This window comes from Salvelinus fontinalis, chromosome 3, assembly GCF_029448725.1.
Source record: "Salvelinus fontinalis isolate EN_2023a chromosome 3, ASM2944872v1, whole genome shotgun sequence".
Taxonomy (NCBI): Eukaryota; Metazoa; Chordata; class Actinopteri; order Salmoniformes; family Salmonidae; genus Salvelinus; species Salvelinus fontinalis.
Genome location: NC_074667.1, coordinates 78,304,168 through 78,324,517, shown reverse-complemented (window position 1 = coordinate 78,324,517; position 20,350 = coordinate 78,304,168). Strand labels below are relative to the sequence as shown.

At 46.6% G+C, this 20,350-nt stretch overlaps 1 protein-coding gene across 1 annotated transcript in view; it reads left to right on the top strand.

Moving 5' to 3' along the window:
- The window catches only part of LOC129851598 (collagen alpha-1(II) chain), a 79,905-nt gene that overhangs the window by 9,427 nt on the left and 50,128 nt on the right, over nt 1–20,350 (top strand). Inside the window, exons 3-9 of the mRNA XM_055918208.1 lie at nt 32–48; nt 1,424–1,456; nt 3,775–3,807; nt 4,038–4,091; nt 14,182–14,283; nt 15,056–15,133; nt 19,142–19,186. Of these exons, the coding sequence (XP_055774183.1) occupies nt 32–48; nt 1,424–1,456; nt 3,775–3,807; nt 4,038–4,091; nt 14,182–14,283; nt 15,056–15,133; nt 19,142–19,186 (362 nt within the window). The remainder of the gene's footprint in view (nt 1–31; nt 49–1,423; nt 1,457–3,774; nt 3,808–4,037; nt 4,092–14,181; nt 14,284–15,055; nt 15,134–19,141; nt 19,187–20,350) is intronic.

The window sequence follows — 20,350 nt, the reverse complement described above, 5'->3', positions numbered from 1 at the left end:
CTTTTATCGCTCTCTTCCTTCGTACCAACAGGGTCCCCCGGAGCTAAGGTGAGACAATGTTGGGTTGGGTGTGTATGTGTCTTTGTGTGTCTGTGTTTCTGTCTGTGTTTGTGTGTGTCTGTCTGTCTGTCTGTCTGTCTGTCTGTCTGTCTGTCTGTCTGTCTGTCTGTCTGTGAGGGCTTCAATTAGCTGTGAACCTGGACTAATACCAAAGCTAAACTCTGTGTTTTGACAGATTGAGGTGATTCTTTGATGTGAGCAGCAGTCAGACAGTTAATAACAATGTCTTCTCCAGCCTCATACAGCACATACCACATCTATGTCTCTAATGAGAAGGTCTTAGCCTGGAATCTACACTGAAGTTTGCTCTGTTTCACTATGGTTGCCAGAGTTACGTCACAGCGCAGTGATAAGTGACATTGTTAAAAGGATCTTCAGTTTGGAGTGAAGCAAGTAGGTCTAGTTAAAAGGATCTTCAGTTTGGAGTGAAGCAAGTAGGTCTTGTTAAAAGGATCTTCAGTTTGGAGTGAAGCAAGTAGGTCTAGTTAAAAGGATCTTCAGTTTGGAGTGAAGCAAGTAGGTCAGGTTAAAAGGATCTTCAGTTTGGAGTGAAGCAAGTAGGTATTGTTAAAAGGATCTTCAGTTTGGAGTGAAGCAAGTAGGTCTAGTTAAAAGGATCTTCAGTTTGGAGTGAAGCAAGTAGGTCTAGTTAAAAGGATCTTCAGTTTGGAGTGAAGCAAGTAGGTCTAGTTAAAAGGATCTTCAGTTTGGAGTGAAGCAAGTAGGTCTAGTTAAAAGGATCTTCAGTTTGGAGTGAAGCAAGTAGGTCTAGTTAAAAGGATCTTCAGTTTGGAGTGAAGCAAGTAGGTCTAGTTAAAAGGATCTTCAGTTTGGAGTGAAGCAAGTAGGTCTTGTTAAAAGGATCTTCAGTTTGGAGTGAAGCAAGTAGGTCTAGTTAAAAGGATCTTCAGTTTGGAGTGAAGCAAGTAGGTCTAGTTAAAAGGATCTTCAGTTTGGAGTGAAGCAAGTAGGTCTTGTTAAAAGGATCTTCAGTTTGGAGTGAAGCAAGTAGGTCTAGTTAAAAGGATCTTCAGTTTGGAGTGAAGCAAGTAGGTCTAGTTAAAAGGATCTTCAGTTTGGAGTGAAGCAAGTAGGTCTAGGAATCATTTTGTAATGTTACGTCTCACTTTGAGACGGTGTCGTTTCTCTGTGGTGTCATTTCTCTGTTTGTGTCATTTGGTGTCGTTTCTCTGTTTGTCTTCCGGAGGATCGACTTGCCTGCCGTTCATATCACTGTTTCTTTATAGACGGGGTAGACAGTTATAGAAATCAAATCAGGGTGAATGCAGGTCATCTCTCTATTCTATTCTCTATTCCTAAAGAATCACTCATGTTGTTGCTTCCTGTCTTTCTTTCCCAACAGGGTCAGAAAGGGGAACCAGGAGATATCACAGATGTGAGTAAACGCTAACGGTCCACATTACACCTCTATCTGGATAACGGTCTTCATATCTTTGCCACCTCTGGCTGGTCTACAGTAGTGTTTCTGTCCCTTGTTGCATTTCCAGGCAGAGGGGCTTGCCTCACCTATAACATGGTCGAGGAAACACTAGGCCTACATTTGATTATCACTATTTTGAATCAAACACTGAGCATTTGTGTGTGTTTTTTGTAGAGGCACAATGAGCAACAGAACATGGTGACACGGTGATGGGTATTGCTGTGTTAAGTTTGTAAAGGCACTAACATTGAACTTAAGGCCACTTAATAAGGCACTATGACAGTGTAGTATTAACTACTGGTGGTTGCATCATTCTCCCTGCTGTGAAGTGGATTGTCCTGGTAATGACACGGGAACAGAGGTCGTGGAAGGCTGTTAAGGTCGTTCATTACCATGACAACAATACACTTGATTTGTTCAGCACCTTTCACACAGCTCAAAATGCTTTAACAAATTAGCACATAAAAGGGTGACAAGATGATAACATTAGCTAGACCTGGAAAGGGTTAGCCCAGTTTGTTAGTTGTGGGTAGACCAAGCCCACTTTTCAATCCATTGGGCCAGGTTAGGTTTGGCCTACATTTGAGTCATATTTCCTGGTCAGGTCTGGTTAGGATTACTACACATTTAACCCATATTCAGTTTATTTTGCCTGACTTTATTTCATTTTAATAAGACTGGCTTGGGTTAGGGTTAGCCCACTCAGAAGGCAGACAGCCAAACACAACAAAACCTTCATTCCTTCATTCCCTCTCAGAAGTAGTATCAGATCCCTACTGTATAAAGCTGCAGACAGAGAAAGAGAGAAAGAGAGAGAGAGATAGAGAGCGGAGGGAGAGAGAGAGAGGAGCGGGGGAGAGAGAGAGTGAGAGAGAGAGAGAGAGAGAGAGAGAGAGAGAGAGAGAGAGAGAGAGAGAGAGAGAGAGAGAGAGAGAGAGAGAGGAGGGGGAGAGAGAGAGAGGAGGGAGAGAGAGAGAGAGAGAGGAGGGAGAGAGAGAGAGAGAGAGAGGAGGGAGAGAGAGCGGAGGGAGAGAGAGAGAGAGAGAGCGGAGGGAGAGAGAGAGAGAGAGGAGGGAGAGAGAGAGAGAGAGAGCGAGTGAGGAGGGAGAGAGAGACATAGAGAGCGGAGGGAGAGAGAGAGAGAGAGGAGGGAGAGAGAGAGAGAGTGGGTAGGGAGCTGAGTTGATCCCCACTGTCTGCTACGCACATGTAAATACTTTATTCTACTCTACCTTCCTCTCTCTCTCTCTTTATCTATCTCTCTCCCTTTCTTTCTCTACTTCTCTCTCTCTCTTTATCTATCTCTCTCCCTTTCTTTCTCTACTTCTCTCTCTCTCTTTATCTATCTCTCTCCCTTTCTTTCTCTACTTCTCTCTCTCTCTTTATCTATCTATCTCTCTCCCTTTCTTTCTCTACTTCTCTCTCTCTCTTTATCTCTCTCTCCCTTTCTTTCTCTACTTCTCTCTCTCTTTATCTCTCTCTCTCCCTTTCTTTCTCTACTTCTCTCTCTCTCTTTATCTATCTATCTCTCTCCCTTTCTTTCTCTACTTCTCTCTCTCTCTTTATCTATCTATCTCTCTCCCTTTCTTTCTCTACTTCTCTCTCTCTCTTTATCTATCTCTCCCCCTTTCTTTCTCTATTTCTCTCTTTCATTCTCATCCAGGAAATAACAGGACATTGTTTGTTGTCGTTTATTATGCCTGCCCTTGAAATGTATGTGATTAGCAATGGTATACTATTAGGGGAAATAATGTTTTTGACAGCTATCCTTAAACTGGTTAACAATATTAATATTAACAATATACAACAATATACAATATACAATATACAATATACATATACAACATTAACAACAATATTAATATTGTTTTCAGCACATTGAGGGGATAGAAAGTTCAGATTATATTTCACGTGTCCAATTCAAAAGAATATGAGAAAATTGGGGGGGGGTTTCTTGTGTCTGGTTTTAAAGTCATTATAAGTGCTATGTGGACCTTCTAACATCAATCACACACACACTGTATATAGACTTTCTTTTTCCTATTGTGTTATTGACTGTACACTTGTTTATCCCATGTGTAACTCTGTGTTGTTGTTTGTGTCACACTGCTTTGCTTTATCTTGGCCAGGTGGCAGTTGTAAATGAGAACTTGATCTCAACTGGCCTACCTGATTGTATAAAGATGAAATAAAAAAACCTGGATTGAACGTAGAAAAAAACCTCACGACTGACTACAATGTGACTAGTTCTTCTTCTGTTTCCTCTTTCTCAGGTCGTAGGACCAAGAGGACCTGGAGGTCCTTTGGTATGGAAACCATTTGAACATGTCCCCGCCGTTTTTTATCATCTTTAATAGCATCCTGTATTATGTGTGTGCAGTGCGTTCAAAATGGCATTATATTCCGCTATATACTGCACTACTTTTGAGGTCCTGGTCAAAAGTAGTGCACTATATGGGGAATAGGGTGGTATTTTGGACGTACATCTAGTGTTCAGATGTACCTGAATACTCACTAGTCTCTCCTCCCTCCTCAGGGCCCCCCAGGAGAACAGGGACCACGTGGAGACAGAGGAGACAAAGGCGATAAGGTGAGTTTTATAGCGGAACACATTTTCCATTCCATTCTCTCTCTCTCTCCCTTTCTCTCTCTCTCTCTCTGTCTCTGTCTCTCTGTCTCTCTGTCTCTCTCTCTCTCCCTTTCTCTCTCTCTCTCTCTCTCTCTCTCTCTCTCTGTCTCTGTCTCTCTGTCTCTCTGTCTCTCTCTCTCTCCCTTTCTCTCTCTCTCTCTCTCCCTTTCTCTCTCTCTCTCTGTCTCTGTCTCTCTGTCTCTCTCTCTCTCTCCCTTTCTCTCTCTCTGTCTCTCTGTCTCTCTCTCCCTTTCTCTCTCTCTCTCTCTCTCTCTCTCTCTCTGTCTCTGTCTCTCTGTCTCTCTCTCCCTTTCTCTCTCTCTCTGTCTGTCTCTGTCTCTCTGTCTCTTTCTCCCTTTCTCTCTCTCTCTGTCTCTCTGTCTCTCTCTCTCTCTTTCTTTCTCTAAGACTGTGAAAAATGCATCACTCTTAGTTTTTCCTATTGGTCTGGATAGATATATAGAGAGAATTCTCTGGTTTGGAGGAGCTGCTAGTCTCATTTGCTTGATTTGGGGAGCAGAGCAGAGAGCAGCTCAATGCTGCCATGGGTACTTTCCATTATGCTGTGTATGTGGTCTGGCTTAGGCTTTGATTCAAAGGTTGTTTAGCAGATGTGTGAGAAGAAGAAGAGGCCGGTGTGCGTGAGTGTGTGTGTGTATGTGTGTATGTGTGTGTGTGTGTGTGTGTGTGTGTGTGTGTGTGTGTGTGTGTGTGTGTGTGTGTGTGTGTGTGTGTGTGTGTGTGTGTGTGTGTGTGTGTGCGTGCGTGCGTGCGTGCGTGCGTGCGTGCGTGTGTGTATGAGAAACTGTGAAGCCGTAATGTAAATCAATGGCTGTCAGGAAACCGACAGTTCAACCCACAGCCAATCACGGTATAGTAAAGCAGTGTTGTTAGCCTAGAGAGATGCTGTGATGATTGTAATCTGTGTTAAACACCAGTCAACATCACGGCCTCAGCCGCAGTCATAGCTCCAGGCCAGGCTTCGGTGCTGTTTAAGTCTCTGTTTGTGCATAATTGTCTTGGCGGTAGATGGTTATGAATCTATTTTCTTCAGGTTGACTGGATGAATGGGTTTCTGATGAGAGATGTTCTGATCATGAGCGGTTAGAGGTTGACTGGATGAATGGGTTTCTGATGAGAGATGTTCTGATCATGAGCGGTTAGAGGTTGACTGGGAGAATGGGTTTCTGATGAGAGATGTTCTGATCATGAGCGGTTAGAGGTCGACTGGGTGAATGGGTTTCTGATGAGAGATGTTCTGATCATGAGCGGTTAGAGGTTGACTGGGTGAATGGGTTTCTGATGAGAGATGTTCTGATCATGAGCGGTTAGAGGTTGACTGGATGAATGGGTTTCTGATGAGAGATGTTCTGATCATGAGCGGTTAGAGGTTGACTGGATGAATGGGTTTCTGATGAGAGATGTTCTGATCATGAGCGGTTAGAGGTTGACTGGGTGAATGGGTTTCTGATGAGAGATGTTCTGATCATGAGCGGTTAGAGGTGGATGAATGGGTTTCTGATGAGAGATGTTCTGATCATGAGCGGTTAGAGGTTGACTGGATGAATGGGTTTCTGATGAGAGATGTTCTCATCATGAGCGGTTAGAGGTTGATGAATGGGTTTCTGATGAGAGATGTTCTGATCATGAGCGGTTAGAGGTGGATGAATGGGTTTCTGATGAGAGATGTTCTGATCATGAGCGGTTAGAGGTTGTCTTCAAGAAGCTAATGTTCTTTTAATATGATTAAAAAAAATACAAAAATGTTCTGGTTGGCCCGACCTTGGGTATGTAGGTAACCTAGTGGTTAAGGGGTGGCAGGGTAACCTAGTGGTTAAGGGGTGGCAGGGTAACCTAGTGGTTAAGGGGTGGCAGGGTAACCTAGTGGTTAAGGGGTGGCAGGGTAACCTAGTGGTTAAGGGGTGGTAGGGTAGACTAGTGGTTAAGGGACGGCAGGGTAACCTAGTGGTTAAGGGGCGGCAGGGTAACCTAGTGGTTAAGGGGTGGCAGGGTAGCCTAGTGGTTAAGGGGTGGCAGGGTAACCTAGTGGTTAAGGGGTGGCAGGGTAGACTAGTGGTTAAGGGGCGGCAGGGTAACCTAGTGGTTAAGAGGTGGCAGGGTAACCTAGTGGTTAAGGGGTGGCAGGGTAACCTAGTGGTTAAGGGGTGGCAGGGTAACCTAGTGGTTAAGGGGTGGCAGGGGTGGCAGGGTAACCTAGTGGTTAAGGGGCGGCAGGGTAGCCTAGTGGTTAAGGGGCGGCAGGGTAGCCTAGTGGTTAAGGGGTGGCAGGGGTGGCAGGGTAACCTAGTGGTTAAGAGGCGGCAGGGTAACCTAATGGTTAAGAGGCAGCAGGGTAGGCTAGTGGTTAAGAGGCGGCAGGGTAACCTAGTGGTTAAGAGGCGCCAGGGTAGCCTAGTGGTTAAGAGGCGGCAGGGTAGCCTAGTGGTTAAGAGGTGGCAGGGTAACCTAGTGGTTAAGGGGTGGCAGGGTAACCTAGTGGTTAAGGGGTGGCAGGGTAGCCTAGTGGTTAAGAGGCGGCAGGGTAACCTAGTGGTTAAGGGGTGGCAGGGTAACCTAGTGGTTAAGGGGTGGCAGGGTAACCTAGTGGTTAAGAGGTGGCAGGGTAGCCTAGTGGTTAAGGGGTGGCAGGGTAGCCTAGTGGTTAAGGGGTGGCAGGGTAGGCTAGTGGTTAAGGGGTGGCAGGGTAACCTAGTGGTTAAGGGGTGGCAGGGTAACCTAGTGGTTAAGAGGCGGCAGGGTAGACTAATGGTTAAGGGGCGGCAGGGTAACCTAGTGGTTAAGAGGCAGCAGGGTAGGCTAGTGGTTATGAGGCAGCAGGGTAGCCTAGTGGTTAAGGGGTGGCAGGGTAGCATAGTGGTTTAGAGGTGGCAGGGTAACCTAGTGGTTAAGAGGCGGCAGGGTAACCTAGTGGTTAAGAGGCGGCAGGGTAACCTAGTGGTTAAGGGGTGGCAGGGTAACCTAGTGGTTAAGAGGCGGCAGGGTAACCTAGTGGTTAAGAGGCGGCAGGGTAACCTAGTGTTTAAGGGGTGGCAGGGTAGCCTAGTGGTTAAGAGGCGGCAGGGTAGCCTAGTGGTTAAGAGGCGGCAGGGTAACCTAGTGGTTAAGGGGTGGCAGGGTAACCTAGTGGTTAAGGGGCGGCAGGGTAACCTAGTGTTTAAGAGGCGGCAGGGTAGCCTAGTGGCTAAGGGGTGGCAGGGTAGGCTTGTGGTTAAGAGGCGGCAGGGTAACCTAGTGGTTTAGGGGCGGCAGGGTAACCTAGTGGTTAAGAGGTGGCAGGGTAACCTAATTAATCAAATCAAATCAAGTTTATTTTACATAGCCCTTCGTACATCAGCTAATATCTCAAAGTGCTGTACAGAAACCCAGCCTAAAACCCCAAACAGCAAGCAATGCAGGTGTAGAAGCACAGTGGCTAGGAAAAACTCCCTAGAAAGGCCAGAACCTAGGAAGAAACCTAGAGAGGAACCAGGCTCTGAGGGGTGGCCAGTCCTCTTCTGGCTGTGCCGGATGGAGATTATAACAGAACTATGCCAAGATGTTCAAAATGTTCATAAGTGACAAGCATGGTCAAATAATAATCATGAATAATTTTCAGTTGGCTTTTCATAGCCGATCATTAAGAGTTGAAAACAGCAGGTCTGGGACAGGTGGCAGTTCCATAACCGCAGGCAGAACAGTTGAAACTGGAATAGCAGCAAGGCCAGGTGGACTGGGGACAGCAAGGAGTCATCATGCCCGGTAGTCCTGACGTATGGTCCTAGGGCTCAGGTCCTCCGAGAGAGAGAGAGAAAGAAAGAGAGAAGGAGAGAATTAGAGAGAGCCAAGATTTTCAAAATGTTCATAAATGACAAGCATGGTCAAATAATAATCAGGAATAAATGTCAGTTGGCTTTCATAGCCGATCATTAAGAGTTGAAAACAGCAGGTCTGGGACAGGTAGGGGTTCCGTAACCGCAGGCAGAACAGTTGAAACTGGAATAGCAGCAAGGCCAGGCGGACTGGGGACAGCAAGGAGTCATCATGCCCGGTAGTCCTGACGTATGGTCCTAAGGCTCAGGTCCTCCGAGAGAGAGAAAGAAAGAGAGAAGGAGAGAATTAGAGAGAGCCAAGATTTTCAAAATGTTCATAAATGACAAGCATGGTCAAATAATAATCAGGAATAAAAGTCAGTTGGCTTTTCATAGCCGATCATTAAGAGTTGAAAGCAGCAGGTCTGGGACAGGTAGGGGTTCCATAACCGCAGGCAGAGCAGTTGAAACTGGAACAGCAGCAAGGCCAGGTGGACTGGGGACAGCAAGGAGTCATCATGCCCGGTTTGCTGTGACGTATGGTCCTAGGGCTCAGGTTCTCAGAGAGAGAGAAAGAAAGAGAACGAGAGAATTAGAGAGAGCATACTTAAATTCACACAGGACACTGGATAAGACAGGAGAAGTACTCCAGGTATAACCAACTGACCCTAGCCCCCCGACACATAAACTACTGCAGCATAAATACTGGAGGCTGAGACAGGAGGGGTCAGGAAACACTGTGGCCCCATCCGATGATACCCCCGGACAGGGCCAAACAGGAAGGATATAACCCCACCCATTTTGCCAAAGCACAGCCCCCGCACCACTAGCCCCCGCACCACTGCCACCCCTTAACCTAGTGGTTAAGGGGTGGCAGGGTAGCCTAGTGGTTAAGGGGTGGCAGGGTAGCCTAGTGGTTAAGGGGTGGCAGGGTAGCCTAGTGGTTAAGCGGTGGCAGGGTAGCCTAGTGGTTAAGGGGTGGCAGGGTAGCCTAGTGGTTAAGCGGTGGCAGGGTAGCCTAGTGGTTAAGGGGTGGCAGGGTAGCCTAGTGGTTAAGAGGCGGCAGGGTAGCCTAGTGGTTAAGGGGTGGCAGGGAAGCCTAGTGGTTAAGCGGTGGCAGGGTAGCCTAGTGGTTAAGGGGTGGCAGGGTAGCCTAGTGGTTAAGGGACGGCAGGGTAACCTAGTGGTTAAGAGGCTGCAGGGTAGCCTAGTGGTTAAGAGGTGGCAGGGTAACCTAGTGGTTAAGGGGTGGCAGGGTAGCCTAGTGGTTAAGGGGTGGCAGGGTAGCCTAGTGGTTAAGGGGTGGCAGGGTAGCCTAGTGGTTAAGGGGCGGCAGGGTAACCTAGTGGTTAAGAGGCGGCAGGGTAGCCTAGTGGTTAAGGGGTGGCAGGGTAACCTAGTGGTTAAGGGGCGGCAGGGTAACCTAGTGGTTAAGAGGTGGCAGGGTAACCTAGTGGTTAAGGGGTGGCAGGGTAACCTAGTGGTTAAGGGGCGGCAGGGTAGCCTAGTGGTTAAGAGGCGGCAGGGTAGACTAGTGGTTAAGGGGCGGCAGGGTAGACTAGTGGTTAAGGGGCGGCAGGGTAGACTAGTGGTTAAGGGGCGGCAGGGTAGACTAGTGGTTAAGAGGTGGCAGGGTAGCCTAGTGGTTAAGAGGTGGCAGGGTAGGCTAGTGGTTAAGAGGCGGCAGGGTAACCTAGTGGTTAAGAGGTGGCAGGGTAACCTAGTGGTTAAGGGGTGGCAGGGTAGGCTAGTGGTTAAGGGGCGGCAGGGTAACCTAGTGGTTATGGGACGGCAGGGTAGACTAGTGGTTAAGAGGCAGCAGGGTAGCCTAGTGGTAAGTGTGCTGGGCCAGTAACCAAAAGGTGGCTAGTTGAAATCCCTGAGCTGACTAGGTGTAAAAATCTCATGATGTACCCTTGATCATGGCTCTTATTAAACTGTAGTTGCTCCTGTAAGTTGCTCTGTTGTACGAGTGTATGCTAAATGTACAAATAAAATGTCTGCCACATTGGAGGTTGTTTCTTTAAGTTCTAATTTAATAAAATAGTTTTAATGAGACATGTTCCTTTTTGGCCCCTGGCTACTCTTTGGTTCTGTGTAGTCTTCTGTTTATGTGTAATGGTTTTAGAGGTAGGTAGGTAGGTAGGTAGGTAGGTAGGTAGGTAGGTGGTAGGTACGTATGTAGGTGAATACATTGTCTCCAGTCTGCCTACACTAATTTCAGACATTTGAGTTCTCTTAGAGGTTCTTTGTTTTGTTGTGACTGGATGTGAAACTGACCTGTGGTGTGTTGGCTGAAGTACACTGAAGACGTCACCTTGGTGACGGCCACAGAGATCCTATTTAGCTCTAATACGTCACGCTATGGTGAAAGCCAACTGTCACTCACACAGTGACAGACTAGTCTCTTTCTCTGTTGGCTAAGATGGTTGGCTTTTATGGGACACGTCTTGTTGTGCTGAGGCTTCTGAATTTGATCCCCGCTTCGGGACAGTCTGCCGTCTGTTAAAATGACTCCATGACCCAGATAGTTTTTTGGTCATGGATTGTTATGGGGTTCTTTATTGAAAGCGAGGCCATACGGAGTCTTTGCCTTGGGACAGTAAGGCTTTAACTTACATAAGTATGGTCGACTTTACTTGACAGAGACAATACACACTGATCACCATGGCTGTCTCCCAAATTACACCCTATTCCCATATAGTGCACTACTTCCCTATAGAACCCTGGTCAAAGGTAGTGCACTACTTCCCTATTGAACCCTGGTCAAAGGTAGTGCACTACTTCCCTATAGAACCCTGGTCAAAGGTAGTGCACTAATTCCCTATAGAACCCTGGTCAAAGGTAGTGCACAACTTCCCTATAGAACCCTGGTCAAAGGTAGTGCACTACTTCCCTATTGAACCCTGGTCAAAGGTAGTGCACTACTTCCCTATAGAACCCTGGTCAAAGGTAGTGCACTAATTCCCTATAGAACCCTGGTCAAAGGTAGTGCACAACTTCCCTATAGAACCCTGGTCAAAGGTAGTGCACTACTTCCCTATAGAACCCTGGTCAAAGGTAGTGCACTACTTCCCTATAGAACCCTGGTCAAAGGTAGTGCACTACTTCCCTATTGAACCCTGGTCAAAGGTAGTGCACTACTTCCCTATAGAACCCTGGTCAAAGGTAGTGCACTACTTCCCTATAGAACCCTGGTCAAAGGTAGTGCACTACTTCCCTATAGAACCCTGGTCAAAGGTAGTGCACTACTTCCCTATAGAACCCTGGTCAAAGGTAGTGCACTACTTCCCTATAGAACCCTGGTCAAAGGTAGTGCACTACTTCCCTATAGAACCCTGGTCAAAGGTAGTGCACAACTTCCCTATAGAACCCTGGTCAAAGGTAGTACACTAAATAGGGAAGAGGGTGACAACTGGGATGTGTACCAGATGTGAATCTGTCAGGTTTACCCAACAGACTCTGTCCCAGACAGGTGCCCAGATAAGGGTTAGCAAGTAGCAGATGCCCCCCCCCCCCCCCCCCCCCCTCCGCATCCTTCCTGTGAAAGTACCCCTCCAAATAACATGTATTATATTGTGGTCTTTGTAGACTGTGAACACCCCCCCCCCCCCTAAATGTCACTGTACAGCCCTCCTCTGTTCCTTCTGCAGTCTCTGGGCAGGTGGTTGGGTATGGAGGTGCGTCCTATTTCTTATATAGTGCACTACCTTACATTGTGACCAGGTCCCATAGAGATCAACAGTAGTGCACTACAGTACATTGTGACCAGGTCCTATAGAGATCAACAGTAGTGCACTACCTTACATTGTGACCAGGTCCCATAGAGATCAACAGTAGTGCACTACAGTACATTGTGACCAGGTCCTATAGAGATCAACAGTAGTGCACTACAGTACATTGTGACCAGGTCCTATAGAGATCAACAGTAGTGCACTATATAGGGAATATCATGTCGTTTGGGACGTATCCCTATGAGTCTTTGGCCTGGGAACGCAGGTGTTTATGGTCGGGAAGGCGTCCTCTTTCACACCATGGTGTTTACGATGGATTCTCACCATTCTTTACCTCAGCAGAGGTCAGCAGAGGTCAGCAGAGGTCAACAGAGGTCATGGACTAGGCTCTCAGGTGACACATAGTTGGCTAGTGATGGCAACATGTTAAAAATTGCAATAGATTGTTCTTAGGTCCAGTCCATACTAGTGAATGTGTTTGGATCAACTTTAAGGATTGTTATTTTTCTTCATTTTATCAGTTATTGGTTTCATTCATATTTTCAGTCCAGAATTTGCTTTTCCAGTTTATTAATTTATTGATCATGATTTTTTTTACAGAAACATTTACAACTATTAAATATTTGTTTGCAGTAGAAATGAAAAGGGAATGAGTGTTGCTGGATCGTTTGTCGGAGCATAGTCTGGGGTGGGCTGGTTTCCCGGACGTGTTGCTTTCAGCACTTTTCACGACCAACTTCTTCTTCTGGTTTTTGAATGAGCTGCATCTCCACAACATCTATTATTGGGAGTATGGATTGCAGCGATTTAAGTAATATACATATTTTATATTGTACTATTGAGGTGTATCAGAACTGTGTGTACAATGAGATAAGACTCACACATTTTGACATTTTGTACTGTCTGTTATTCACAAAGTGAAACATCGATGACTCACAGAAAATGGCGGGTTGTCATCATCCGTAGACTGAGGGGAATATTTGCCAATCCTTCATGTAGTTGTCAGGAAGTGTTTGGAAAAGATTCCGTTTGGTTTTAAGTGAACAATGTCTGCCTGGCCAGGTTAGAACGATTTATCAAAGGTATTACTACAGCTCACAATTCATCTGGAAATAAATACTGTCTTGGATGAAAAGATTTCTGGACTTTCTTAAAATGTTTTACTGTGAAAGGTTTTATTTGTTTTTATGAATGACGAGATACTTTTTTTTGTTTGTTGCCAAGTCAGATATTTTGGGGAATCAGATGTCAAGTGAATCTGATCCACTGAATCAGATGTCAAGTGAATCTGATCCACTAAATCAGACGTCAGGTGAATCTGATCCACTGAATCAGATGTCAAGTGAATCTGATCCACCGAATCAGATGTCAAGTGAATCTGATCCACTGAATCAGATGTCAAGTGAATCTGATCCACTGAATCAGATGTCAAGTGAATCTGATCCACCGAATCAGATGTCAAGTGAATCTGATCCACTGAATCAGATGTCAAGTGAATCTGATCCACTGAATCAGATGTCAAGTGAATCTGATCCACTGAATCAGATGTCAAGTGAATCTGATCCACTGTATCAACATTTTTCTGGACCTTAATGTTTTTTTTATACATAATATATACATATATATATATATTATAAATGCTGGAAAGAATTGAGTTAATGTCCAATTTCTTCTGGTGAATTTAGCTTTAGTTGATGGCCTGTGAATGCCGCTTGAAGAGTAGCATTACTATTGCACCTGTATATCTGGAATGTAGTCATTTTGGAAAAACAAAATGGCACCTCTCTCTGAGAGAGAGAGAGAGAGAGAGAGAGAGAGAGAGAGAGAGAGAGAGAGAGAGAGAGAGAGAGAGAGAGAGAGAGAGAGACAGAGACAGAGAGAGAGAGAGAGAGAGAGAGAGAGAGAGACAGAGACAGAGACAGAGACAGAGACAGAGACAGAGACAGAGACAGAGACAGAGACAGAGACAGAGACAGAGACAGAGACAGAGACAGAGACAGAGACAGAGACAGAGAGACAGAGACAGAGACAGAGACAGAGACAGAGACAGAGACAGAGACAGAGACAGAGACAGAGACATTCTCACCGCTCCTTGTTGCTGATAGACAGTTTGTTGAGCCCAACTTGACATTTTCATCTGAAGTATAGACCTTACTTCACATTGTGTGACTGTTATTTTTCATCTGAATTTTCTTAGATTTGATCTGCCTTTCTCTTTCTCCTACTGGTGGACATGGCTGATCTGAAAGTTGAGGAGATAAAGTTTAACGTTCAAAAGCTTTATTGTCCATTTAATGATACATTCATGGATATTATAGTAGTTTTCTGTTTAGATGAAAGATACTGTATGATATGTTTTTTTCAGGCTATTTCTACTGTTGTTGTGACTTCAGGCCTTATTGGTCTTAACTCCTACTTCCTGAAAGGGAAGCTCTTATTCATGCAGTTACTCACTGCTGTGATTTTGGTGATATAGAGAAGATATGAACTGCCCTATTCCTCTCTCAGGGCAGCCCCGGGCCCCGTGGCAGAGATGGTGAGCCTGGTACCCCCGGTAACCCCGGCCCCCCCGGACCTCCAGGACCTAACGGACCCCCCGGCCTTGGAGGAGTAAGTATCTCTGCAGAAAAAAAAAATAATAATAATCTTTGAAATTGCTATTTGTGGAGTTTGTGTAAAAAGCGGAAGCACGTGTAAGTAGGCTGTATACGTTAACGGTAAAGACTGAAGGGTTGATAGGTGGAAAATGACTGTGAAGTGAAATAGTGTTTTAGCGCGGAAGAATTAGCCAAAGAAATGATGGTGTAGTATAGAATGGAGGGATGGAGAGAGATTACACAGTGGAATGCTTTTCATTCCTGAGGAGAGAGGAGGAGAGGAGAGGAGAGGAGAGGGGATGGGAGGGGAGGGAATGAGAGGGGAGGAAGGAGGGAGCGACAGAGGGAGGTGGAGAGAAAGGAGGTAGCATGATAGGGAGGGGAGGGGAGAAGAAGGGAGGGAGAAGAGGGAATGGGAGAAAAGGTAAGGGGCTCCATTGTGAAAGAGAATGAGATTAAAATAGTTATCCTACCCCCCTCCCTGTGTACTGTTGTTGATCTGATATCCATCCCCTTCACTATCTACTGTTCTCTCACACACACACACACACACACACACACACACACACACACACACACACACACACACACACACACACACACACACACACACACACACACACACACACACACACACATACACACTGATCCTGTTAAGACGTGCTGTGCTGTCTGAGAGTAGACTTCCAAAACAGAAATATGCCTACTATTGAGATGAGTTTGTGTGGTATTTTTTGGGGGATCATATAACAGTGTCTTATGGATGCCATTTTGTCATCCCACAGAACTTTGCTGCTCAGATGGCTGGAGGATTCGACGAGAAGTCTGGCGGAGCACAGATGGGCGTGATGCAAGGACCAATGGTGAGAGAGCTCATGAGATACATCGTTAGATCCCTGGCGCCATTAGTTAAACCAGTTCTTTCCTGTCAGCTTCAGAGTTGTATCGTTTCGCAGATATAAATCAAATGCAAGATTGCCATTTCTGGTCTGATCTGACAAGTGGCGACTTGAGACCAGCTTCAGTGAATAGGTCTCAGTGTGACTCAACACTGCCCCCTGAGGTCTGGGGGAGAAACTACATATCCTCCTGGCCCCCCTGCTACAGGAAATATACCCCCCCCCACCCCCACCCACCCACCCACCCCTATGTGGAGCATACCTAGGTTTTGGTCTTCATTATTTTATTTTTCAAGTCGACTGAAAACTCTATCACAAACTCTAAGCCAAAGTGAAATGAACAGCACACTTACTGGGAGCTATTTTGGTTTGGAAACCCACAGAGCAGCGTTCGGCTTGCTGCTCCCACAGAGCAGCGTTCGGCTTGCTGCTCCCACAGAGCAGCGTTCGGCTTGCTGCTCCCACAGAGCAGCGTTCGGCTTGCTGCTCCCACAGAGCAGCGTTCGGCTTGCTGCTCCCACAGAGCAGCGTTCGGCTTGCTGCTCCCACAGAGCAGCGTTCGGCTTGCTGCTCCCACAGAGCAGCGTTCGGCTGGCTGCTCCCACAGAGCAGCGTTCGGCTGGCTGCTCCCACAGAGCAGCGTTCGGCTTGCTGCTCCCACAGAGCAGCGTTCGGCTGGCTGCTCCCACAGAGCAGCGTTCGGCTGGCTGCTCCCACAGAGCAGCGTTCGGCTTGCTGCTCCCACAGAGCAGCGTTCGGCTGGCTGCTCCCACAGAGCAGCTTTCGGCTTGCTGCTCCCACAGAGCAGCGTTCGGCTTGCTGCTCCCACAGAGCAGCGTTCGGCTTGCTGCTCCCACAGAGCAGCGTTCGGCTTGCTGCTCCCACAGAGCAGCGTTCGGCTTGCTGCTCCCACAGAGCAGCGTTCGGCTTGCTGCTCCCACAGAGCAGCGTTCGGCTTGCTGCTCCCACAGAGCAGCGTTCGGCTTGCTGCTCCCACAGAGCAGCGTTCGGCTTGCTGCTCCCACAGAGCAGCGTTCGGCTTGCTGCTCCCACAGCGAGCATTTGGCTGGCTGGCTGACTGGTGGAGCTGAAGTCTGAAACCCAGCTGGTGGTCGCCACAGTGGATTGTACCCCATTCGAGACCTGCGGAGAGGGGAAACGGAGAGCAATGTGCCTGAGACAGACTCTGTGGCTTTGGGGCTTTGGTACCAGACCCCAAAGAGAAGCCTGTCTGTCTCTTTCATTCCTCCCCCTAGCCGCAATAACCCGGGCCCTGTCTGTCTCCTTCATTCCTCCCCCTACCCTCAATAACCCGGGCCCTGTCTGTCTCTGACTGAAGCCCAGCAGGTTTAGCTTGGCAGCATCTGGCCAGAGAAGGAAAGGACTAAAAAAGACTTGGGGTGCTCTGATGTCCAGAAGTCAACCCCCTACGTCTCTACCTACATCCCCTGGTCCCTAACACAGTGCCTTCACTGAGAGTCAACCCCCTATGTCTCTACCTACATCATCAATCAATCAAGTTTATTTTATATAGCCCTTCGTACATCAGCTAATATCTCGAAGTGCTGTACAGAAACCCAGCCTAAAACCCCAAACAGCAAGCATTGCAGGTGTAGAAGCACGGCTGGCTGGTCCCTAACACAGTGCCTTCACTGAGAGTCAACCCCGTACGTGTTTACCTACACCCCCTGGTCCCTTCACTGAGAGTCAACCCCCTACGTCTCTATCTACACCCCCTGGTCCCTAACATAGTGCCTTCACTGAGAGTCAACCCCGTACGTGTTTACCTACACCCCCTGGTCCCTTCACTGAGAGTCAACCCCCTACGTCTCTACCTACACCCCCTGGTCCCTAACATAGTGCCTTCACTGAGAGTCAACCCCCTACGTGTTTACCTACACCCCCTGGTCCCTAACACAGTGCCTTCACTGAGAGTCAACCCCCTACGTCTCTACCTATAGTCCCTGGTCCCTTCACTGAGAGTCAACCCCCTACGTCTCTATCTACACCCCCTGGTCCCTAACATAGTGTCTTCACTGAGAGTCAACCCCTTACGTCTCTACCTACACCCCCTGGTCCCTAACACAGTGCCTTCACTGAGAGTCAACCCCCTATGTTTTTACCTACACCCCCTGGTCCCTTCACTGAGAGTCAACCCCCTATGTTTTTACCTACACCCCCTGGTCCCTTCACTGAGAGTCAACCCCCTATGTTTTTACCTACACCCCCTGGTCCCTTCACTGAGAGTCAACCCCCTACGTGTTTACCTACACCCCCTGGTCCCTAACATAGTGCCTTCACTGAGAGTCAACCCCCTACGTCTCTACCTACACCCCCTGGTCTCTAACACAGTGCCTTCACTGAGAGGCGGTGTACCACAAGACCCAAACACACACCACCTCTTAAACATACACACACAGACCCCAAACACACACATACACAGACCCCAAACACACAGAAACACACTCCGCCTACGAATGGACATAGAGCTCCATTGACAAGCCCCTGGCCCGTTGCGGCGTGAGGTTTGTCCGTCGCTCGCCTCTTTGAAAGGATACATTTAATTCCCATCAGAGGAGCTCTGTGCTGCCTCAGGGACGTTTGCTTTGGCTGGTGCCCTACATTTCTCCACTATAATCAGTCTACGCACCAACACTATGAATCGTGTGTTATAAAGACCATTAAAGGCTATAGATACACAGAGGTTAGTCCACGTTTCATGAGTGGAAGAGTGGAAAAAAATTTAAGTCTTCGTTTTCCTAGCGTTCTTAGTTTTGGCTGCGACTGAAGTGGCAGCCTATTTCGTCTATAGTACAGTACTTTTGCCCAGGGCCCATAGAGCTCTGTTCAAATGTAATACACTATGCAGGGAATACTGTAGGGTGTGATTTTAGACCCAAGCTTCTCATTAAACTCCAGGTTAGGTCATCTTCTCCTCTTTGCCCATGTTAAAGAATTTCTCTGCGTGACAGATTTGACTCATCACCTGAATAGAGAGTGACACGTCTCTCTCTCTCTCTCTGTCTCTGATCAATGTTTAATGATGCACGACGAGGTTGAGCTGAGAAGAGTATTACTCCTTCTTGACTAGATGTCTGATGCCAGTCAAAAGTCTTTATTAACCGGAGGAGATTAACAACAAGATCAGTGAGCAGAGCAAGGATTTGACCCACTGCTTTTAAGATCTTATAAATACAAAACAAAAGTTGGTAACATTTCATAATAACTTTCATAAATACGCCTTTCTAAATTCTTAATAAATCCTTTCTCAATGTTTATTCATAAAAGTTATTTGAGGTGTTAGTGTTTCTACAGTATGTCTGTCAAACAGACTTGTTGGAGCTAGCAATGCTCATTCTAGCAGATGTTATATGTTTCTCTTTCGCTCCACAACGACCCATAGCTATTGCTTTTCCTCGAGATTCATGCTAAAGTGCAAACAAATCGTTTGACAGAAGTCACGTAGAGTACAACACTTCTGGCCCTGACCTCTGAACTACAGAAAGAGAGACAGAGTTAGAGTGAGTGAGAAAAACAGAGAGGGAGAGAGAGAAGAGAGATACAGAGAAAACAGAGAGAGAGAGAGAGGGAGTGAGAGAAAGAGTCAGAGTGCCACTGTGGAATTCCAAAAATGATTTATGGTTCTGACAGGCAGGCAGGAGACAGGCAGCAGGCTAGTGAGTTTGTGTTGCTGAGGGGCAAAGAAGAAGAAGTCAAAGAAGAAGAAGAAAGATGCCAGCAAAGACAAAAAACCAACAATAGGTTTAATAACACAAGAGAAAAGAGAAGTAGAAGTGAAAGTCCACACTTCTTTCTCTTCCCACCCCCAATTCTGAAATATGTTCAACTTAATTATAACAACTAGAAACTAAAATATTTTTTTTTACGTTGGTTTGTTTGGAGGTTAGTTGAGTTTAAGGTAGTGTGGAAAATCATGTGGCTATTATCTAACGTGTCTTCATCTCCCACCAGGGGCCTATGGGTCCTCGAGGACCACCTGGCCCTTCTGGAGCTCCTGTGAGTACCTGCACACACACACACACACACACACAAACACACACGCCCACGCGCACACGCACACGCACACACACACGCACACACACACGTGCACATACAGACTCCCGTCAACAAGCCTCATTATATAACAGTTGTTACTGTACACGCTTAGACATATATTTTTTTAAATATTTATTTATCCGTTATTTTACCAGGTAAGTTGACATTCTCATTTACAGCAACAACCTGGGGAATAGTTACAGGGGAGAGGAGGGGGGAATGAATGAGCCAATCGTAAACTGGGGATGATTAGGTGACCGTGATGGTTTGAGGGCAGATTTGAGGGCAAATTTAGCCAGGACACCGGGGTTATATATAATCATGTATATCAGTTCAGCCCAGAGCCATGTATAAACATGTATATCAGTTCAGCCCAGAGCCATGTTTTAACATGTATGTCAGTTCAGCCCAGAGCCATGTTTTAACATGTATATCAGTTCAGCCCAGAGCCATGTTTTAACATGTATATCAGTTCAGCCCAGGGCCATGTATAAACATGTATGTCAGTTCAGCCCAGAGCCATGTATAAACATGTATATCAGTTCAGCCCAGGGCCATGTATAAACATGTATATCAGTTCAGCCCAGAGCCATGTATGAACATGTATATCAGTTCAGCCCAGAGCCATGTATAAACATGTATATCAGTTCAGCCCAGAGCCATGTATAAACATGTATATCAGTTCAGCCCAGGGCCATGTATAAACATGTATATCAGTTCAGCCCAGAGCCATGTATGAACATGTATATCAGTTCAGCCCAGGGCCATGTTTTAACATGTATATCAGTTCAGCCCAGGGCCATGTTTTAACATGTACATCAGTTCAGCCCAGGGCCATGTATAAACATGTATATCAGTTCAGCCCAGAGCCATGTATAAACATGTATATCAGTTCAGCCCAGGGCCATGTATAAACATGTATATCAGTTCAGCCCAGAGCCATATATAAACATGTATATCAGTTCAGCCCAGAGCCATGTATAAACATGCATATCAGTTCAGCCCAGAGCCATGTATATCAGTTCAGCCCAGAGCCATGTATAAACATGCATATCAGTTCAGCCCAGAGCCATGTATAAACATGTATATCAGTTCAGCCCAGGGCCATGTATAAACATGTATATC